Source organism: Ahaetulla prasina, chromosome 2 (genome assembly GCF_028640845.1).
Source record: "Ahaetulla prasina isolate Xishuangbanna chromosome 2, ASM2864084v1, whole genome shotgun sequence".
In the NCBI taxonomy this organism is placed as follows: Eukaryota; Metazoa; Chordata; class Lepidosauria; order Squamata; family Colubridae; genus Ahaetulla; species Ahaetulla prasina.
In genome coordinates this window covers 161306690-161327444 of record NC_080540.1, presented here as the reverse complement: position 1 = coordinate 161327444, position 20755 = coordinate 161306690, and the positions used below count along the sequence as shown (strand labels likewise).

At 45.2% G+C, this 20755-nt stretch overlaps 1 protein-coding gene across 1 annotated transcript in view; it reads right to left on the bottom strand.

Moving 5' to 3' along the window:
* Window positions 1-1808: 1808 nt before the first annotated feature.
* The window catches only part of AMHR2 (anti-Mullerian hormone receptor type 2), a 58545-nt gene continuing 39598 nt past the window's right edge, over window positions 1809-20755 (bottom strand). Inside the window, exons 10-11 of the mRNA XM_058165771.1 lie at window positions 10431-10567; window positions 1809-3980 (exon numbers count right to left, since the gene is read on the bottom strand). Of these exons, the coding sequence (XP_058021754.1) occupies window positions 3852-3980; window positions 10431-10567 (266 nt within the window). The 3' untranslated portion in view covers window positions 1809-3851. The remainder of the gene's footprint in view (window positions 3981-10430; window positions 10568-20755) is intronic.

Below are 20755 nucleotides of genomic sequence, written 5' to 3'. Positions count from 1 at the left end.
ATGCTCTATATTGTACACTAGATGCAGTGATGGGATTCAACCAGTTCTCACCACTTCGGCAGAACCGGTTGTTAACTTTCTAAGCAGTTTGATGAACTGGTTGTTGGAAGAAATCATTAGGGCAGAGAACCGGTTGTTAAATTATTTGAATCCCACCACTGGCTAGATGCACTACAGGTAGTCCACACTTGAACTCATCATTTCTGTTGCTAAGCGAGACAGTTGTTGTGAGTTATGTCCCATTTTACGACCTTTCTTGCCAGTGTTGCTAAGTGAATTACTGCAGTTATTAACTTAGTAATGCCGTTGTTAAGTGAATCTCGATTGCAGAAAATATGACTTCAGTAACAGTGTTGTTAATACCTGGAATGCACTACCAGACTCTGGGGTCTCATCCCCAAATCCCCAAAACTTTAACCTAAGACTGTGTACTGTTGACCTCACCCCATTCCTAAGAGGTTTGTAAGGAGCATGCATAAGAGCACCAGCATGCCTACCGTCCCTGTCCTAATGTTCCCTTTAGTTGTATTCATTTTATGTATTCAATTCATGCTTATATTTTATATATTATTTAATATGTATTTGACAAAATAAATAAATAAATAAATCTGGCTGTTCTGTCATCCCCCCCCACCTCAGTCTGGGAGGCACGAGAAATGACTCAGTTAGCCGGCAATTTAGTCCACAGCAGCTATCAGCTCTGGCAGCAAACCAGCGAGCGTCTGCCAAGGTTTTCTGTTATCTTTCTTGATGCGGGCGTGTCAACCAGGAAGTCAGGAACAAACAGCACTTCAGCTCAAGTTTTCCCTAGGCAGTTTGATTTGTTCGTCACAAAGTAGTATAGTAGCCCCTCCTGCTTTTATACCCTGTGGGGTGTGGCTCCGTGACTCAGCACTTTCTAGGCCTGCCCCACCCCTGCTTCTGTTGTTCCCGCCTCTCTTGTCTATGAAACCTGGGATCTAACCAGGACTGATTGTCCACAGCTGGGTCTGGGAGCATTGCCTGGGTGGGTGGAGATACAGGAGACAGAGGCCTCGTTATTTCCTCCACCTGGCCTGCCTCTGGCTCCTGGAGCTGAGCCAGAGAGGCCGGCCCTGCAGAGGGGAGCCCTGATGGCCCTTCCCCCTCACTCTCTGAGTCACTCTCTGGCAGGGGGCCAGGCTCGAGGGGGGGGCTGGAGCCACAACACTGGCTGCCTCATTGACTTTGCTTGGCAAAAGGAGATTCCATGACTCCAGAACGCAGCAATCATCATAAATGTGAGCAACTTAATTTTGATCACGTGACCACAGGGATGCTGCCACAGCCATGTGAAAAATGGTCATAAGTCTTTCTTTTTTAAAGTGTCATCGTAACTTCAAATCTGCTAGAAGATTGAATTCTGTTCATTTAGTTTATTATTGAATTCTCTGGATTCTCAAAGGCTCCATCACAGTTGCCCTGTTGAGTAACCCCAGTTGGTTTAAACATGTCTCCCCATCCCATCTTTAATCCATGAGCCGCTCCATTCCACTGGCTCTCATGCTTTTGGCTAGGAAATGGAAGAACATTCCCAATTTAGTGTGTTCCCAAAACCTGGCTAGGAATTATGGAATTGGTAATCCCAATATATCTGGAATGAGGCTGGCTTCCTAGAGGAATTCCTTCATCCCCTTCCTACCACTCTTTCACAAGCCGGTTTACCAAATTATGAATGCTTTAAATTTCCTAATCTTTATTTTAAAAAATGTGAGGGGGGGGGAGTTGTTTTCCATGATTGTTTTTATTACGCTTTTTGCATTAAAATGGGCATGCTTACGTTGCTGTCATCTGCATCTTAATGGCAGAGAGGGCTATGCATGTTTTAAATCAATGTAAAACCTAGATTACTAGTAATATATTTGTTCAACACTGACCTCACATTACATTCTGGAGAGATAAAAATCAACTAAAACAGGCTTGCCTGAAGCTTTTAATTTTAAAACAAAGTTAGATGAAAAAGGGAACGGACCACAAAAGAATACATGGCAGAAATAAAAATAATAAAAAAATAAGATCACCAACCAACAAAAGAGAAAAGAAATATACATGTCTGCATGCGCTTCTTTATAAATCTGGGTGAAAGCTAAGGAAAAAGAAGATTTCTAATACAAATATAGGTTGCCTTGAGGTCTCACCACGCGGTGGTGATTAGTTGACTTGGTTCCCTCCTTCTGGATGGTCTGCTTGAAGTCTCCTTTCCCTCCTCTGTAACCAGACCCTTTAAAACAGGTATAGACTGGACAGCCCATCAGACCAAAACTGCATCAAGTTAATGACTGTCCCTCTTCAACTAGGGCATATAATCCCAAACAATCTTGAACAATTGTTTGGTAACAAACTATTGCAAAGAGAGAGTGTAGATCAGGGATGTCAAACTCAAGGCCTGCGGGGTGCTGAAATCCGGCCTGCGGGGCCGGCCTGGAAATATCAAAGGACTTGGCCTGTGGTGCCTCTGCTGTCCAAAAACAGCCCATTTTCGGCTGGCAAGGTGCTTCAGGAGGCCATGGAAGATGAAAACAAGGTGCAGGGGAGCTGCATGCGGCCCTCTCGTGCCCCATTTTGGCCAGCAAGGTGCTGCAGGAGGCATCCGTCCTGTCTCCTCCCCTGCCCCCCCCGCCAGCCTGCGGAGGAGAACTGCAATGCTGTTCCGACCCTCAACATATGCCCCCCCAATAAGCTGGGTCCTCAGTCTTTTCCAGTTGTATGTCCTTTAGATGTGTTGGGCTCGAGTGAAATGCTGCTGGTTTGGACCAGATTGCCTGATCTGCTAGCGATAGCAGCGGGTGGTTTAGAGAACCAGTAGCAAAAATCCCTGGCCCTCCCCATGCCCAGCTGAGCCACGCGATCATCAGAGGTTTTTTTTTTTAACTTTTAAAAGCATTTTTTCTTCAGCTGAAAAAATGCTTTTAAAAGTTAAAAAAAAAAGCCTCTGATGATCTCGTGGCTCAGCTGGGATCGTCAGAGCCTTTTAAAAGCATTTTTTCTGCAACCTCTTTGGCCTAACCCTAACCCTAACCCCCACCAAGCCACGCCCACAGAACCGGTAGTAATAAATTTTACATGTCACCACTGGTTGGGCTGCACCTCCATAATTTTCAGCAATTCCAGAGAAAAGTCTTAGGAATCTGAATTCTTCATTTAAAACTAATTTTTGCATCCGGGTAGTAACACATGCTATAAACCAAGGGTGTCAAACTCAATTTCATTGAGGGCCACATCAGGGCTGCGGTTGACCTCGGGGTGTGTTTGTGTGGCCGACTGGGTGGGTGTGGCCAGCTTGACACCACTCCCCAAACTACTGGCCTGTTTCCGCATTGGGTAGACTGGGCCGAAGCCAGGCTGGTCTGATCTTTCCTCTTCACATTGGGTGGACCAGGACAGCCCTGCGGGCCGGATCTGACCACATTGCATGCCAGATCTGGCCCACGGGCCTTGAATTTGACGCCCCTGCTATAAACTATGCATCTAATATCTGTTCAGAAATGTTCCAATGGTTCACTGGGAGTTATTTTGAAGAAAGGGTGCTTAAGAGATTATATAGCACAAGATATTGTGCTATATGGAAGAACTGAAATGATGAAAATTCCAAAGTTAAAGGCTTGATATAGGATGGCCCCCAGGTTAGCAGTCGTTAACAAATACAATTCAAGTTGATTTAGTGGATAGCACTTATAAAAAATGCATCCACTCTGACAACGTCCCCATAGGGTCCTATTGGACCTGGATGAACTTCTCTTAAAGGCTTCTTGCTTTTCTCAGCCAAACATAAAAGTTCTTCTAAGCAAAGAAGTCCAAGCAAATCTGAGTGGAAAGCCTAAAATGCTTTGACCTCAGTATTCATTCACCAGATCTTCAGTGCCCAGCCTTTGCAACCTTTGTAGGGCGCACTCAGCTTGCAGACGAGCCTCTGGTTCAGGGTCCCAACAGTCTTCCAGGAGCTCTTGCAAGGAAATAGCTACCTAGGGGACAGGAGAAAAAAGAGGAACAGCAATTGTCAGGAAGAGCCAAGAGGAACTCCTACTAGAAGACTTAGAACCTAGACTAACAGAGTTGGAAGGGACCTTGGAAGTCTCCTACTGCGACCCTCTGCTTGAGCAGGAGACCCTATACCATTTCAGACAAATGTCTGTCCAGTCTCTTCTTGAAAGCCTCCAGTGTTGGCTCATCCATAACTTATGAAAGCAAACTGTTCCACTGGTTAATTGTTCTAACTGTCAAGAAATTTCTCCTTAGTTCTAGGTTGCTGCTCTCCTTGATTAGTTTCCATACATTGTTTCTTGTCTTGCCTTCTGGTGCTTTGGAAAATAGGTTGAACCCCTCTTGTTTGTGGCAGCCCCTCAAATGCTCAAACAATGCTATCATGTCTCTCCTCGTCCTTCTTTTCACTAGACTAAAGGTAAAGGTTCCCCTCGCACATACGTGCTAGTCATTGCTGACTCTAGGGGGCGGTGCTCATTTCCATTTCAAAGCTGAAGAGCCAGCGCTGTCCGAAGATGTCTCCGTGGTCATGTGGCCGGCATGACTCAATGCCAAAGGCGCATGGAACGCTGTTACCTTCCCACCAAAGGTGGTCCCTATTTTTTCTACTTGCATTTTTACGTGCTTTCGAAGCTGCTAGGTTGGCAGAAGGTGGGATGAATAACGGGAGCTCACCCTGTTACACAGCAGCACTAGGGATTCGAACCGCCGAGCTGCCGACCTTTCGATCGACAACTCAACGTCCTAGCCCCTGAGCCACCGCGTCCTTCACTAGACTAGACTAGACAAACCCAATTCCTGCAACTGCTCATCTGTTTTATAGCCTCCAGCCCTCCAATCCTCTTTGTTGCTCTTCCCTGCACTCTTTCCGGAGTCTCAACATCTTTTTTGTATTGTGGTGACCAAAACTGGATGTACTATTCAAAGTGTGGTCTTACTAAGGCTTTATAAGACGGTACTACTACTTCACATGATCTTGAATCTATCTCTCTATTAATGCAGCCTAGGACTGCATTGGCTTTTTTGGCTGCTGCCAACACATTGTTGGCTCATATTTAACTTCCTCCCTAGTGTCTTATTCTAGATGTTTGCATGGGGTGCAAATAAGGAATTTCAACAGTTTTTGCGGCTAGTCATTCTAGTGAGACCCCATCTCTAATACAGATGCTAGGGAACATGATTTCTCTGCACATAACTAGGCAGACCTTGGATTTGAGAAAGCTAATTTTTAAAAAGAGAATCTTGACATCCACCCAGCTACAAAGAGACATACAATTCTGAAACCAGGCTTTCATTTAGTGTATAAGAACCAGGGGTGAAATGCTACCAGTTCGCTCCAGTTCAGGCGAACCAGTAGTGATAAAAACTACAGATTTGGGCGAATCGGCAGTAAAAAAAAAAAGCTACCGGTATGCACAGTACATGCCAAAAGGAGGCTTGGGAAGGTAAGTAGAACAGCAAGGCAGGTGGGATCAGCTGTGGTGCATAGTTTAACTTCACTACAAAGCAGGAAATCCTGCTTTCTAGCAAAGCTAAACTGCACGGCACAGGTGATTTATTTATTTATTTATTTATTTTTATTTTATTAAATTTTTATACCGCCCTTCTCCCGAAGGACTCAGGGCGGTGTACAGCCGGAATAAAATACAGAATATATACAGAAATTAAAATAAACTATTACTAAACGGCCGGTAATTTAAAAGATTTAAAAATTTAAAATATTACTAAAACCCCAATTTAAAATCAACTATTTGTGCCAGTCCTGCTTGAATGAATAAATATGTTTTTAGCTCACGACGAAAGGAAGTTGACGTAAGCCAGGGGGGAGTTCGTTCCAGAGCGTCGGTGCTCCCACAGAGAAGGCCCTACTCCTGGGGGCCGCCAGCCGACATTGTTTGGCGGCATTACGGGTCGATGGGAGGCATAAGGTAACAGCAGGCGGTCTCGTAAGTACCCGGGTCCTAAGCCATGGAGCGCTTTAAAGGTGGTAACCAGGATCTTGAAGCGCACCCAAAAGACTACAGGAAGCCAGTGCAGACTACGGAGCAGTGGTGTTACGTGGGAGCCACGAGCGGCTCCCATTACCACTCGCGCAGCTGCATTCTGGACTAACTGCAGCCTCCGGGTGCACCTCAAGGGCAGCCCCATGTAGAGAGCATTGCAATAATCCAGCCGAGACGTAACCAGAGCGTGAGTGACTGTGCATAAGGCCTCCCGGTCAAGGAAAGGACGCAACTGGCGAACCAAGCAAACTTGGTAAAAGGCCCTCCTGGTGACGGCCGCCAGATGTTCATCAAAGGACAGCCGACCATCCAGGAAGACGCCCAAGTTGCGAACCACCTCCTTTGGGGCCACTAACTCACCCCCAACAGTCAGCTGCGAGAGCAGCTGACTGTACCGGGGTGCTGGCATCCACAGCCACTCCGTCTTGGAGGGATTGAGCTTGAGTCTGTTTCTCCCCATCCAGACCCGTACGGCTTCCAGGCACCAGGACAACACTTCGACCGCTTCGTTGGGGTGGTCCGGGGTGGAAAAGTACAGCTGAGTATCATCAGCGTACAGATGATAACTCACCCCGAAACCACTGATGACCTCACCCAGCGGCTTCATGTAGATGTTGAACAGGGTAGGCGAGAGAATCGACCCCTGAGGTACCCCACAAGTGAGGCCCCTCGAGGATGACCTCTGCCCCCCTGTTAACACCGTCTGCGACCGGTCGGAGAGATAGGAGGAGAACCACCGATAAACGGTGCCTCCCACTCCCAATCCCTTCAACCGGCGCAGCAGGATACTATGGTCGATGGTATCAAAAGCCGCTGAGAGATCTAATAGGACCAAGGCAGAGGAACAACCCCTGTCCCTGGCCCTCCAGAGGTCATCCACCAACGCGACCAAAGCCGTCTCCGTGCTGTAACCAGGTCGGAAGCCGGAATGGAACGGGTCTAGATAGACAGCTTCCTCCAGGTGCCGGGGAAGCTGCCATGCAACCACACTCTCTACAACCTTCGCTAAGAAGCGAAGGTTGGAGACTGGACGATAATTTCCCAAAATAGCTGGGTCCAGGGAAGGCTTCTTCAGGAGAGGTCTCACCACCGCCTCCTTCAAGGCGGATCGTAGCTTTTTTTAACTACCGGTTCACCTAAACTGGTAGCTTTTTAAACGCAGTGTGCGTTTGGTGCACATCCCCATGCGCAGTGTGCGCTTGGCATGTAGTAGCCAGTGAAGCGGTAGCAAACCGGTTCAGATTTCACCGCTGATAAGAACCCTCCTTTTCAAAGCAAAATTTACCGTTGGTTATTCCAAGCTCCTTCTATTCAAATATTTTTAGCACAAGGCAAGGGAATTATTTTGTTTCTCCTGCCACTAATAAATAGGGAATAAAATTCTTAATAGACTAATGTAAAATACCCAGAGTTCTACCAGTGGATCCAGACTTAACTTCTATTCTCCTTGCTGTCATTAAAAGATCATGGTTCTGTTCACTGAGCTCCCCTCTTGCCTTTAGCCCCGAATCCTTTCCCTTCATTAACGTTCTCTAGGAGCTTCTTTCATCTTCTCCTGAGATAATCACCGGATGGATTTGTCCCCATGACAGTTGCTCCTGCAACATTACTATCTTTTTGGCTATCTTTTTTTTGGTTAGATTAATCCAGAGGTGGGTGGGGAACTATGGCCCTTTTATGACTTGCAGATTTCCAACTCCCAGAATTCACGGCTGGCTCAGGAATTCCAGGAGTTGAAGTCCACGTGTCATAAAAGAGCCATAGTTCCCCACCCACCTCTGGATTAATCCCTTCCTTTTACTGCATCTAGATTGGGTCCAAGGTTTTGTTGTGCTGCCCTAAGAGCAAAAGGGCATCAGGGCTCTTGCCTATTTCCATCTCTCGATTAGGTAATACTCCGAAACCTCCATCAGCCATGCAGTATTTTTGTTCTCCTCAGCTTCTGCCTTGAACTTGAGCCACTATCTCAGGGCAGGAAAAATACAAATACAGGCTTACAGGGCCGGCTTTCCAACCTGTGTTCTCTCCTTTTTTTCCTTTTTTGGCAGAGGGACAGGGCTAAGGCACAAGCTGTGTTCCCTTAGCCTTGCGGGGTTTAAGGGACCCAATTATATTTCTTAAACTCAATTCCTGATCTATCCTCTTTAGGACAGGGGTGAAATACTCCCAGTTTGGACCGGATCGCCTGATCCGGTAGCAATAGTGGCAGCTAGTTCGTAGAACCTGTAGCAAAAATCCCTGCACACCCCCTGCCCATGCCCACCCAATTGCCCGCTTCCCTGCTCGCCTCGTCTTTTAAAAAATGCTTCTAAAAGGTAAAAAAAAAAGGCTCTGACAATCACAGCTGAGCTGCCTGATCTTCAGAGCCTTTTTTTTACTTTTAAAAGCTTTTTTTTATAATCTATTCAGCCGAATAGGTTGTAAAAATGCTTTTAAAAGGTAAACAAAAAGGCTCTGACGATCACAGCTGAGCCGTGCGATCGTCAGAGCTTTTGTTTTACTTTTAAAAGCACTTTTTTAATAATAATAATAATAATATTTTAATTTGTATACCGCCCTTCTCCCGAAGGACTCAGAGTGGTTTACAGCCAGAATAAAATACAACAACACATACAATATTAAAAACAAGCATTAAAAAAAACTTATTCAATTTGGCCGAATATTAAAATGCGATCAATCCTTTAAAATTAATAAAGATTACAAACCCATAAAATCATCTAAAGATTTTAAAAATCAAGCCAGTCCAGCAAGACGGAATAAATAAGTCTTAAGTTCGCGGCGAAAGGTCCGAAGGTCAGGTAGTTGTCGAAGTCCAGGGGGAAGTTCATTCCACAGGGTGGGGGCCCCCACAGAGAAGGCCCTTCCCCTGGGAGCCGCCAGCCGACATTGCTTGCTGACGGCACCCTAAGGAGTCCCTCTCTGTGAGAACGCACAGGTCGCTGGGAGATAGAAGATGGCAGCAGGCGGTCCCATAAGTAACCGGGTCCTAAGCCATGGAGCGCTTTAAAGGTGGTAACCAATACCCTGAAGAGCACCCGGAAGACAACAGGCAGCCAGTGCAGTCTGCGCAGGATGGGTGTTACATGGGAGCCCCGAACCGCTCCCTCTATCACCCGCGCAGCTGCATTGTGGACCAACTGGAGCCTCCGGGTGCTCTTCAAGGGGAGCCCCATGTAGTGAGCATTGCAGTAGTCCAAGTGAGTACAACCTATTCAGCCGAATAGGTTGTAAAAAATGCTTTTAAAAGTAAAAAGGCTCTGACAATCACAGCTGAGCTGTCTGATCTTCAGAGCCTTTTTCTTTACTTTTAAAAGCTTTTTTATAATCTATTCAGCCGAATAGGTTGTAAAAATGCTTTTAAAGGTAAAAAGGCTCTGACGATCACAGCTGAGCCGTGCGATCGTCAGAGCTTTTGTTTTACTTTTAAAAGCACTTTTTTAATAATAATAATAATAATATTTTAATTTGTATACCGCCCTTCTCCCGAAGGACTCAGAGTGGTTTACAGCCAGAATAAAATACAACAACACATACAATATTAAAAACAAGCATTAAAAAAAACTTATTCAATTTGGCCGAATATTAAAATGCGATCAATCCTTTAAAATTAATAAAGATTACAAACCCATAAAATCATCTAAAGATTTTAAAAATCAAGCCAGTCCAGCAAGACGGAATAAATAAGTCTTAAGTTCGCGGCGAAAGGTCCGAAGGTCAGGTAGTTGTCGAAGTCCAGGGGGAAGTTCATTCCACAGGGTGGGGGCCCCCACAGAGAAGGCCCTTCCCCTGGGAGCCGCCAGCCGACATTGCTTGCTGACGGCACCCTAAGGAGTCCCTCTCTGTGAGAACGCACAGGTCGCTGGGAGATAGAAGATGGCAGCAGGCGGTCCCGTAAGTAACCGGGTCCTAAGCCATGGAGCGCTTTAAAGGTGGTAACCAATACCCTGAAGAGCACCCGGAAGACAACAGGCAGCCAGTGCAGTCTGCGCAGGATGGGTGTTACATGGGAGCTCCGAACCGCTCCCTCTATCACCCGCGCAGCTGCATTGTGGACCAACTGGAGCCTCCGGGTGCTCTTCAAGGGGAGCCCCATGTAGTGAGCATTGCAGTAGTCCAAGTGAGTACAACCTATTCAGCCGAATAGGTTGTAAAAAATGCTTTTAAAAGTAAAAAAAAAGATTGCGTGCCACAGCTGATCACCCCCCCTTGCGTGCACTGTTCTACTTACCCCCTGCCTCCTTTTGGGTGTACTGCACGCGCACGCACCTTGCATTTGGTGCGTGGTGCGCACTGCGCATTGGCGCATGTGCAGCCAGTGAACCGGTAGTAAACCAGATTTCACCACAGCTTTAGGAGTCTGGCTGCCAACATGTTATCTAAAGCCTACTGTCCCGTATTCAAGCCTACGTATGTTGTGGCTTAACGTACTTGCCCAAATCTTGTCCAAGCTGGTGGGATGATTGGTCTTCGCCTTTCCTCAACAGCCAACCTTCGCAGTTCACTGTACGTCGGGCTGCTGCCTAATTCTGCTTCATAGGCAAGCTGGAATGGGGGAATGTTGTTCTCTGAAGAGACAAAAATGGCCTGTCTTATCAAAGCAGGGTTTGTGCGAGCACATGTGGGCCAAGCATATCCAGTGCATGAACAGCAAAGTTATTGCTTCAGCTGACTTCTTCACATTTTACAGTACCTACCCATCCCATAACAAAATTTCACTTCCAAACGATTGCGGCATTGCTGGACAGTGGTTGCCCCTAGGTTCAGGGTCCCAATCTGTTTGTACAGGTAGTCCTCCATTTATGGCCACAACTGAGCCCAAGGTTGTTTCTGTTGTTAAGCAAGACAACTGTGCATTTTGCTCCATTTTAGGACCTTTCTTGCCACAGGTATTAAGTGAATCTCTGCAGTTGTTAAATTCACACTACGGTTGTTAAGTGACTCCGAATTCCAGCTAGTTGCCAAGCATCTGAATTTTGATCAGGTGACTGGGGATGGTGTGCAAGTGTGAAAAATGGTCATAAGTCCCTTTTTTTACTGCCTTTGTAACTTTGAACGGCCACTAAACAAATGGTTGTAAGCTGAAGACTACCAATAAAGGAGATTCAGTAGGTTGCACTGCTGTTTAGTGGTCATTGACACCCCCTGTGTACCGATATTGATTCACAAAAAGAAAGGCTTTTACACAAAAACTCGTTATCCATTTACAGTTGTTGGTGCTGAAAATTATCAAGAGAAAGTGATTCATAGGAGTTAATATAACGAAAGGAATCTTTAAGTGTGTTGCTGCCTATTTTCATCCTGTCACCTTTTGGGGGTTTGAACCTTGTATGAGGGCAAAGATTGTCTTTAGTCTCAAAAAATGTGCACTTCCTCACTCTTACCTGCAGAGCAAGCAACCTTTCTCAGCCTTGTCAACTTTAAGACTTGTGGACTTAGACTTCAAGTCTTAGGAATTCTGGGAGTTGAAGTCCACATATCTTAAAGTTGACAAGGTGGTGAAACACTGCTGTAGAGGGATAAAATCAGGGGTGAAATCCAGCAGGTTCTGACAGGTTCTGGAGAACCGGTAATGGAAATTTTGAGTAGTTCGGAGAACTGACAAATACCACCCCTGGCTGGCCCCAGCTGATCGAGAGGAAATGGGGATTTTGCAGTATCCTTCCCCTGGAGTGGGGTGGGAATGGAGATTTTGCACTATCCTTCCCCTGCCATGCCCACCAAGCCACGCCCAAGCCATACCACACCCACCAAGCCACGCCCACAGAGCCGGTAGTAAAAAAAATTGGATTTCACCACTGGATAAAATTTTTCATATTGCAGACACATACTGCTCTCTCAGTAACATACGCTCAGACAATGTACAAGTAGTTCTCAACTTACAACAGTTCATTTAGTGACCATTCAACATTACAGGGGCACCGAAAAAAGTGTCCCACAACCATTTTTCACACTTACAACCATTGCAGCTTCCCCATGGTCACGTGTTCAAAATTCAGACGCTTGGCAACCGAGTCATATTTTCTGACCGTTTTGCAGTGATACCCTCTTTGGCGACTTTCTAGCAAGCAAAGTCCATGGGGAAGCCAGATTCATTTAACAACCGCGTTACTCACTTAAGAATATAGTGACCAGATTTTAACATTGATAAAGTGGGACACCATTGGACGGGGGGGGGATTCTAAATTTTTTAGTACTGGTTCTGTGGGCGTGGCTTATTTTGGGGTGTGGCTTGGTGGTCATGTGACTGGGTGGGTGAGCCTAGCTGCTCATGTGACCGGGTGGCCCTGGGCATAGGGACTACCCAGACGGCTGAAAAAAGTGATTTCTGACCGGTCCTCGCACTTATGACCATCCTCACATTTATGCCCATTGCAGCATTTTTAACAACCATGTCACTCATTTCACAACTGCTTCTCTTCACCATGGTTACAAGATAGGGTGCAAAATGTAAAATGTAAGGACAGTTGTAGGTGTGAGGATCAGTCAAAAGTGTGAGGACAGGTCAAAAATAACTTTTTCAGCCCTCTGAGTAGTCCCTATGCACAAAATGCTGCAACAGGCATAAATGATGACCGGTCATAAGTGTGAGGACTGGTCAAAAGTGTGAGAACTGGCAAGCGCTTCATGTCAAAAGAGGCGTGGACTGAGCAGCCAATCAGAGAACAGAAAAGGCATCTTTCCCTCCAGCCGCACCAATCAGCAGCAGAATTTGTTTAAAGAGACAAGGGAAACATTCGGGGAGAAAAATGATATTTTGACACTGTAAAACCGAGCAGAAATTGAACTGAAATTGGTAAGGAGCGGAATGAAAAGTAGCCAGATGGGTTATTTGAACAAGTATAAGGCAGGCCTAACAGGAAAGAATATAAAGAAACCTGAGAGCTTGCTTAAGTTAAGTTAAAATCGGGACTTTTTAAAAACGCTGCGGGACGTGGGACAAATTTTTAAAAAGCGGGACTGTCCCGCCAAAAGCGGGACGTCTGGTCACTATACTTAAGAACTGCAGTGATTCACGCAACAACTGTGGCCAGAAAAGTTGTAAAGTGAGACAAAACTCACTTAACAAATGTTTCATTTAGCAATAGAAACTTTGGGCTCAATTGTTGTACGTCGAGGACAACCTGTATTCCAATCCAGCCTCTACTCTTAACAAAAAGGCTTCTGCATAGAGGACACTGCCAGTGGTGGGATTCAAGTAATTTAACAACCGGTTCTCTGCCCTAACGAATTCTTCCAACAACCAGTTTGCCAAACTGCTCAGAAAGTTAACAACCGGTTCTTCCGAAGTGGTGCGAACTGGCTGAATCCCCCCACTGGCCCATCCCCTGGATACAAGCTCCAACTTATTGACTTGGAAAATGCCATATTTTTCTCCTTCAACAATTTTTTCTCTTTAGCAATAGGTCTTGCTAGGAGACTAGGGGGTCTGGCTGGTGCCCACAGGGGCTGGGGTGCTTTTGCTCAAGCTGCTCCATCAATGACTCCATCTCATTGTACAGAGATGAGTCACCGTACTGCTGGAAATGATGTCTCGAAGCAACAGAAGCCTCTTGTCTCAAGTGATTTAAAAGGTCACACAAAGTCTGAAGACGAGAAGGGGGAAGAGGAAGCAGAATGAGACTGAGTTCAATAAGACCACGATCATATAATCACACCCCGGAAGTCTACAGCTCAGCTTTATCCTTTCAAGCTGAACATGTCGGCATTGTTGTTGATCAAGGGCAGCATGTGCTTCTAAATTGCCACCAGATGGCAGCATACCCCACACCATGATCACCACTGTATGCGTGTGCCCTCCCTCCTTTATATCTTTGCAGAGCTGGCTAGCCAAGGTAGGAGAGATTTGCCCTCCTGCAACAAAACAGGAATAACTATTGCCACTATCCGAAATCGGACCAAGCTATAATGTGGTGCCTCAAATAGGCAAGGGGTGGGCCATTTATGACTTCCGCATGTGAAACTGTTCTCAGTTATTAGTGCAACCAGTTGAGACCATAATAAAGGACGGAAATCAAGTTCTCTCCTGCCCCTTTAAAGAGAGATAGGTGGGAATGGAAAAATACCAGGTTGTAGCACAGAGGAGGGTTTCAGCAGGTTTTGACCAGTTCTGGAGAACCAGTAGCGGAAATTTTGAGTAGTTCAGGGAACCCGTAGTAAAAATTCTGACTGGCCACACCCCCATCTATTTTCTGCCTCCCAAGTCCCAGCTGATTGGGAGGAAATGGGGATTTTGCAGTATCCTTCCCCTGCCACGCCCACCAAGCCATGCCATGCCCACTAAGCCACGCCCACAGAACCAGTAGTAAAAATTTTTGAAACCCACCACTGTTGTAGCAGCCCTTTGACTACCGCGCCTGTTATAGATTGGCTGCATTTGTGAAGAAGCGCAGGACAATGGATCAGTTTTTCTTTATTGGTCAGAACAACAGGGCACGATTTCTCTTAGTAAATAAAAATAGGCTTACCACGAATATTTGTAACTCAGGGTTGAAATGAGGAGTCCTTGGTGCTCTCTAAGCTTGGTTTTCTTGTGGGTGTTTCATTACCCAAACTAGATAACATCACTCATGATGTTACCTAGTTTGCCTAATGAAACACCCGCAAGAAAACCAAGCTCAGACAGCACTAAGGACTCCTCAAAAAAAGGCTTAACTTTTTTAAAAAAAAACTTGCATACCAACACAGGGGATATGCAAATAGTGAATGCAAGAGTGACTGCATCTTGGAAGCTGCCAGCAAAGGGGCTCTGGGTTTCGACCTTGCCCCTCCTGTCCTTTTGCCTTAAATCTTGCAACAACAAAAACACACACACACAGTGCCCCGGGGGCCTTGATGGCAGCAGCAGCAGCAGCAGCAGGCAAGTAGCATGGAAAGAAGGAAGGAAGAGAAACTGTTGCTTCCCCCACAGCCAGCTGTTGCCAAAATTGGCTATCCCAGCACTTGTAGCTTCATCTTATCAGCTCTTGTCAGAAAGACCCGGTCAAGAAACAGACACTGTGAACTAATGGAACTCTACTGTACTATTATTATTATTATTACAGGGTATGCTAATCAAATATTTTATATTAGCCAGGTGCAGCTATCTTGATTTCTTTCTTCCTGCTTTGCATCCCCAATCTGGGCCAAGCTGATGTTTACAAAGCGGCCCTTGGATTCCTTCTTCAAGGCTATCTTCAAATTTCTATGTATCTCTCCTCAGTCAGGAATGGAGACTGAGAAGCCAGGCTGGGCGGGGTGGGGGGGGAGTAGTGGGGGTGGAGATACTGTAGCTATGGGGCTCAGACCTGTTACTGCAGCCATAGCAGATAAAACAGGGGCTTTTCCTGCCCCTACTCAATGGTAGCAGTTGGGGCGAGAGGCCTGAGGCCTCTCACCCATTGGACAGCCAGTCTGAGAGGTTTACTTTGGAACCCAGCACAGCTCTGGCTTCGTGTCTGCATCAAAAGGCATATGCACCAGAGGTGGTATTCAGCAAGTTCTGACCAGTTCTGAAGAATCGGTAGCGGAAATTTTGAGTAGTTCGAAGAACCGGTAAACACCACCTCTGGCTGGCCCCGCCCCCATCTATTCTCTGCCTCCCGAGTCCCAGCTGATTGGGAGGAAATGGGGATTTTGCAGTAATCTTCCCTTGGAGTGGGGAGGGAATGGAGATTTTACAGTATCCTTCCCCTGCCACGTCCGTCAAGCCACACCCACAGAACCGATAGTAAAAAATGTTGAATCCCACCACTGATTATACACACAAAATAATAATACAGGGGGTGCATTTATCTTCACTGTACTAGATTGATGAAATCAAAACTTGTTAGGGGTGTAGCTTGTGATACAATCACAGGGGTGAATTCTGGATTTGAATACAAATAAAAACTGTTTCAGTGCCAGATCCTTTATTAGCAAAGACTCATTCCCTCACACCCCATTGTGACAGCCTATAATAAATATTTTTTTTACTATAAATAGTAATAATTGAATTGATCCTAAAAAAAGGGGGGAGACCTCAAATTCCATGGAATTTACACCTTATTTATACAACTACTGTGAAGCGATATTACACGTAAATTTTATTGCTATTGCTATTATTATTTACGCCAATTTGGCTCTCAAACTGAATCTTATCAGATGGGATTTCAGCATATGGTTACAATAAGGGCTCATTCAAAACAACCTAGAAGAAGTGAGCAGATGTTTGTACGTCTTCATTTCTGGAAAAAAAATCACTAGTTGAAATCAGAACTAATCTCATCCTTTGGGAAAATAGAATTGACTATACTCTTCATATTAAGAAAATTGGATATGATTAGCATTATAATCCTAGTTAAAAGTGGGAGGGAATAAACCCCAAAAGAACAATCAAAACATATTAAGTATTGAATCCTCTGTGTAGGATCCCATTATGGGGTACAGGGAAAGTCTACCTTAGTGTTGAATATGGAAATGAGGAGGGAAACCTTGAGCAAAGATTTCCCTCTGATCCGCCTGACAAGTGGGAGGACTGAAGGTTTAAATTGATTGGCTCCTGCGTTTAGGAGGGAAATTCAAGGGAGCCTAGTGGCTGAGCTGTCCAGCAGCTCCCCTTTAAAGGGAGCTGCCGGATGGCTCAGCCTGCCTCTTGTTCCTGTACCAGCCTGCAATAAACAAGCCGTTTGCATAGCTGTGAGTCCTGCCTCTTGTTTGATCTGCACTTAACACTGGCGATGAAGGTGGGATCCTGAAGAGGACAAAGGACAAAGGAGCTGCAGTGAACTGGGCATCCATGTGGCAGCCTCAGCCCTCTTCACAGCAGATCAGAATATGGCATCAGCCATTGGAAGATGAACTCACATGGCCCTCCACCTCCTTTCAACCCAGCTAAAGAAGATTGAACATCATATATGGACAGATTCCAAGTGTTTATGGAGGCAAATGACCTAATGCTATCGGACAACAGAAAAAGAGCGTTTTTCCTAAGTTATTGTGGACCTGACATTTTTAAAATGGCTAAAGCCATATTGGCTCCAACAAACCTTCATAAAGTATCCTGGGAAACACTACAAATAGCACTGCGAACACACTGTGCACCATCCGCTTTGAACCTGGTAAGGAGAGATGAGTTTTATGGGAGCTATCAGAGAGACGGGGAAACAATGAATGACTTTGTTGCAAGAATAAGAGTGATCGCAGCTGACTATGAATTCAGCAATTTGGAAGAGATGATGCGGGATTGACTCGCTTTGGGTTTGGAAAACCTAACCCTGCAGAAACTATTGTTAAGCAAGCCTGGCATCATAGTCCAAGTTGCGTTGGATGAAGCCAGAGTAAATGAATCCTCCAACAAGTCGGCAGCAGTGATGAAGAAAGTGGCCCTAAGCAAAGAGAAGCCGCCGCCGTGCATCACAAAAGCACAGAGCCAGAAGAATCTGCTGAGGAAGATGACAAAATCCACCACACTCAAACCGAGAAAAGGGTAGGAAATTGGGAAGCGAGAGAGAGAATTTGTGTGTGCGGGTTGCAGGAGAAATCACCCTAGGTCGGCATGTAAATCTAAAGATGCCCCATGCCAGAGATGCGAGTGGAGGGGGCACGTAGCCAGAGCCTGCAGAGCAACCCAGCCAGCTTTCTTACACCAAAAGCTGCCAGCTTCCCCACTGTGATCATATGCTTCCCAAATGCCTTTTCAGAAGACAGTTTCCAAAACACAAAAGGAGAGAAGATCGAGCCGAGGAAACAAGGAAAACTGATCAAACAATTGTTGGGCATTCAGACGCATATCGTACAAAGAAATTCCATGTCACAGTTTAAATCGAGGGGTCCCCATGTGACATGGCAGTAGACACAGGGTCCTATATGACCATCGTGTTCTGGTCGACTATTAAGAATACCGTGTCAGGGCTGCAAAAGAACCAGCTAGCACCACGGAAGGTACTCCTAAAGGACTATCAAGAAACCGCATCCTTGTTCTAGGCAGCGGAGAGTTCCAGGTGCAGTTTAAAAATTTGAGATAATGAGACTACTTTACCTCTCATCCTGACTTATGATGCTTCCCCATTTGGCATTGAGCTGTTCTAAGCCGCTGCATGCCAAATGGGACTTGAGGCTCCCATTGCATTTTATTCAAAAACTCTATAAACAGTAACAGAGTTGGAAGGGACCTTGGAGGTCATCTAGTCCAACCCCCTGCTCACGCAGGAGACCTATACTCGGGATTCGAACTGCCAAACCGCCAACCTTTCTGATTGACAAGCTCAATGTCTTAGCCACTGAGCTATCTAGCCAGGCTTTAACTCTGGCGGCAGCCAAAAGAAACTACAGCCAGCTGAACAAGGAAGCGCTGGCTGCAATGGTGGTGGGGGGTCAAGCATTTTCACGAATACTTATACAAAGGGACTTTTAGTTAGTCACAGACCACAAACCACTTCTAGGCACCATCGCTGGGGACTGGCCCACCCCAAACATATTATCACCATAAATGACTAGATGGACTATATTTCTAGCAGCATACAAATACCGGCTAATCCATTGGCCAGGCAAAAGCCTTGGCTACACCAATGGCCTCAGCCGGTGCCCACTGCCTGAAGTTGTCCACGACCCTGCTGCAGCCACCACCGGTTCTCCTCATGGATCCGGCTCTACCACAGCAACCGAGTGTGGTACCTTGGTATCATGCATTTTGATACAAATAGACATAATATTACTCATAGTTATTACGTTTCATTTTCATTGTTTCATATTGTTTAAACATACTTAATACTACCACCCAGGGGTGAAATGCTCCCGGTTCTGACCGGATCTCGCAATCCGGTAGTGATCACGGCTAGTGGTTTGGTGATTCAGTAGCGATGGCGGAGCAAAGCTCCGCCCACCTGCCCAGGTGTCATTAGTTCCTGGTTTTAACCAGGAAGTAATGTGTTTTTTATCTTCTGTGCATGCGCAGAAGGTTTTGCGCATGTGCAGAAGTTCTGCGCGGTGTGTGCGCTTCCGAACCGGTAAGGAAGGTAAGTAGATTTCACCCCTGCTACAAACCCTTCAATTTCAAGACCTCTGTTAAGTTCGGGCAATGAGGAGGCAGGAGACAGTCATTGGTGACAACAGCTCTTAAGTTTATTGTGAGAACCCAGCAAAAGCAACTGGCAAACAGCCCTCTTTATATAGTATTTTGGCTGAGGCACGAGCCAATCAGAAATGTGCTTTTTCCCGCCCAAATTTCCCTCCAAAAATTCAAATACATAACAACCTCCCTCTTATTATAACATATATTATATATATATATATATATATATATATACTGTTATTCCACTTATTTCTATCTCTATTTATTTTAACTTTTTTCCCCCATGTCACTGTAATATTCGAAGATGTTTCTTTTCTATCTTCCATCTTTCACCTGCTTTGTTATTCATATTTTCCTTATTTAGCTTTTCACATTTTTTTATATTAAAGTTTCATCCTTGTAAGGTATATTTAATGTTAGCCTTGGGTACGTACAGAATCTGGGAAAGTATGAGAGGAATTTCACACCCTCAGTTGTAGTGCATAAATTCAAGCCGAGCCTCTTTGAAAGGTTTGCAATGTTTCCTCCCTCTATTTCTTGCCACCTGGAGTAAGTTGTTATTTACAAGATAAGCTGCTAACTAAATTGCCTTCTCTTTGATTGTTTAGGTCTACTTTCCAATCTTTTTCTTGCCCAACCTCCCCACAATCTCTCACACCCATCTGCCCAAGAATTATCCACTCTGGACCTGCTGCTTTATTTCTCTGCTATTTTCTAGGTATTTAATTGAGCAGCTAAAACAATGTTTTTCAAACTTGGTAACTTTAAGATATGTGGATGACAACTCCCAGAATTCCCCAGCCTTAAATTTGAAAAAGACTTAAGTTAAAAGATTATAGGGAGATCTGTTTTTCTGCTGACTAACTGAGTAAGGCTTGCAGGAGATTTAAATCATCCTTGCCAGTTGTATTGCTTAGCTGAAAAGCAGAAACAGCTAAAAGGTAAATAGCACAAGGCCCTGGATTTTCTTTTCTCTGCTACTTCCCTTTCCCAGTGACCTTGTTTCTTAAGATTTTAAGATTGGGTTCAAACATCATGCTGCCCAGTCTCACTCTTTGTAAAGCATGGCGTAAGATTACTGTATTGTTTGGACCCAGAAATTGTGCTTTATTCTAAAAAGTATGGCTAAACAAACCATGATTTTGCATCATATCTAAACTATGTGTGTCTATTTCTATTTTGAATGGAATGGAATAAGGGGTGAAATCCAGCAGGTTCTGACAGGTTCTGGAAATTTTGAGTAGTTCGGAGAACCGGCAAATACCACCTCTGGCTGAACCCAGAGTGGGGTGGGAATGCCGATTTTGCAATATCCTTCCGCCAGGAGTGAGGAGGGAATGGGGATTTCCTCTGCAGTGGGGTGGGAATGGAGATTTTGCAGTATCCTTCCCCTGCCACACCCACCAAGCCACGCCCACCACACCCATCAAACCAGGCTCACAGAACCAGTAGTAAAAAAAAATTGGATTTCATCACTGAATGGAATGGAATGGAATGGAATAATTTTATTTGGCCAAGTGTGATTAGACACCCAAGGAATTTGTATCCAGTGCAGAAGCTCTCAGTATATATGGTAAAACAACAGAATAATCATAATAATGATACCAATAAGGGATAGAATATGATGTGGGAAAGATTCAAATTCAGCCCCATAATTAGAATCTTACTTTAAGTTGCTTTACTAATGGTTTAATACAGAAACGTTTGGCATTCTGAGCTTTCCAAG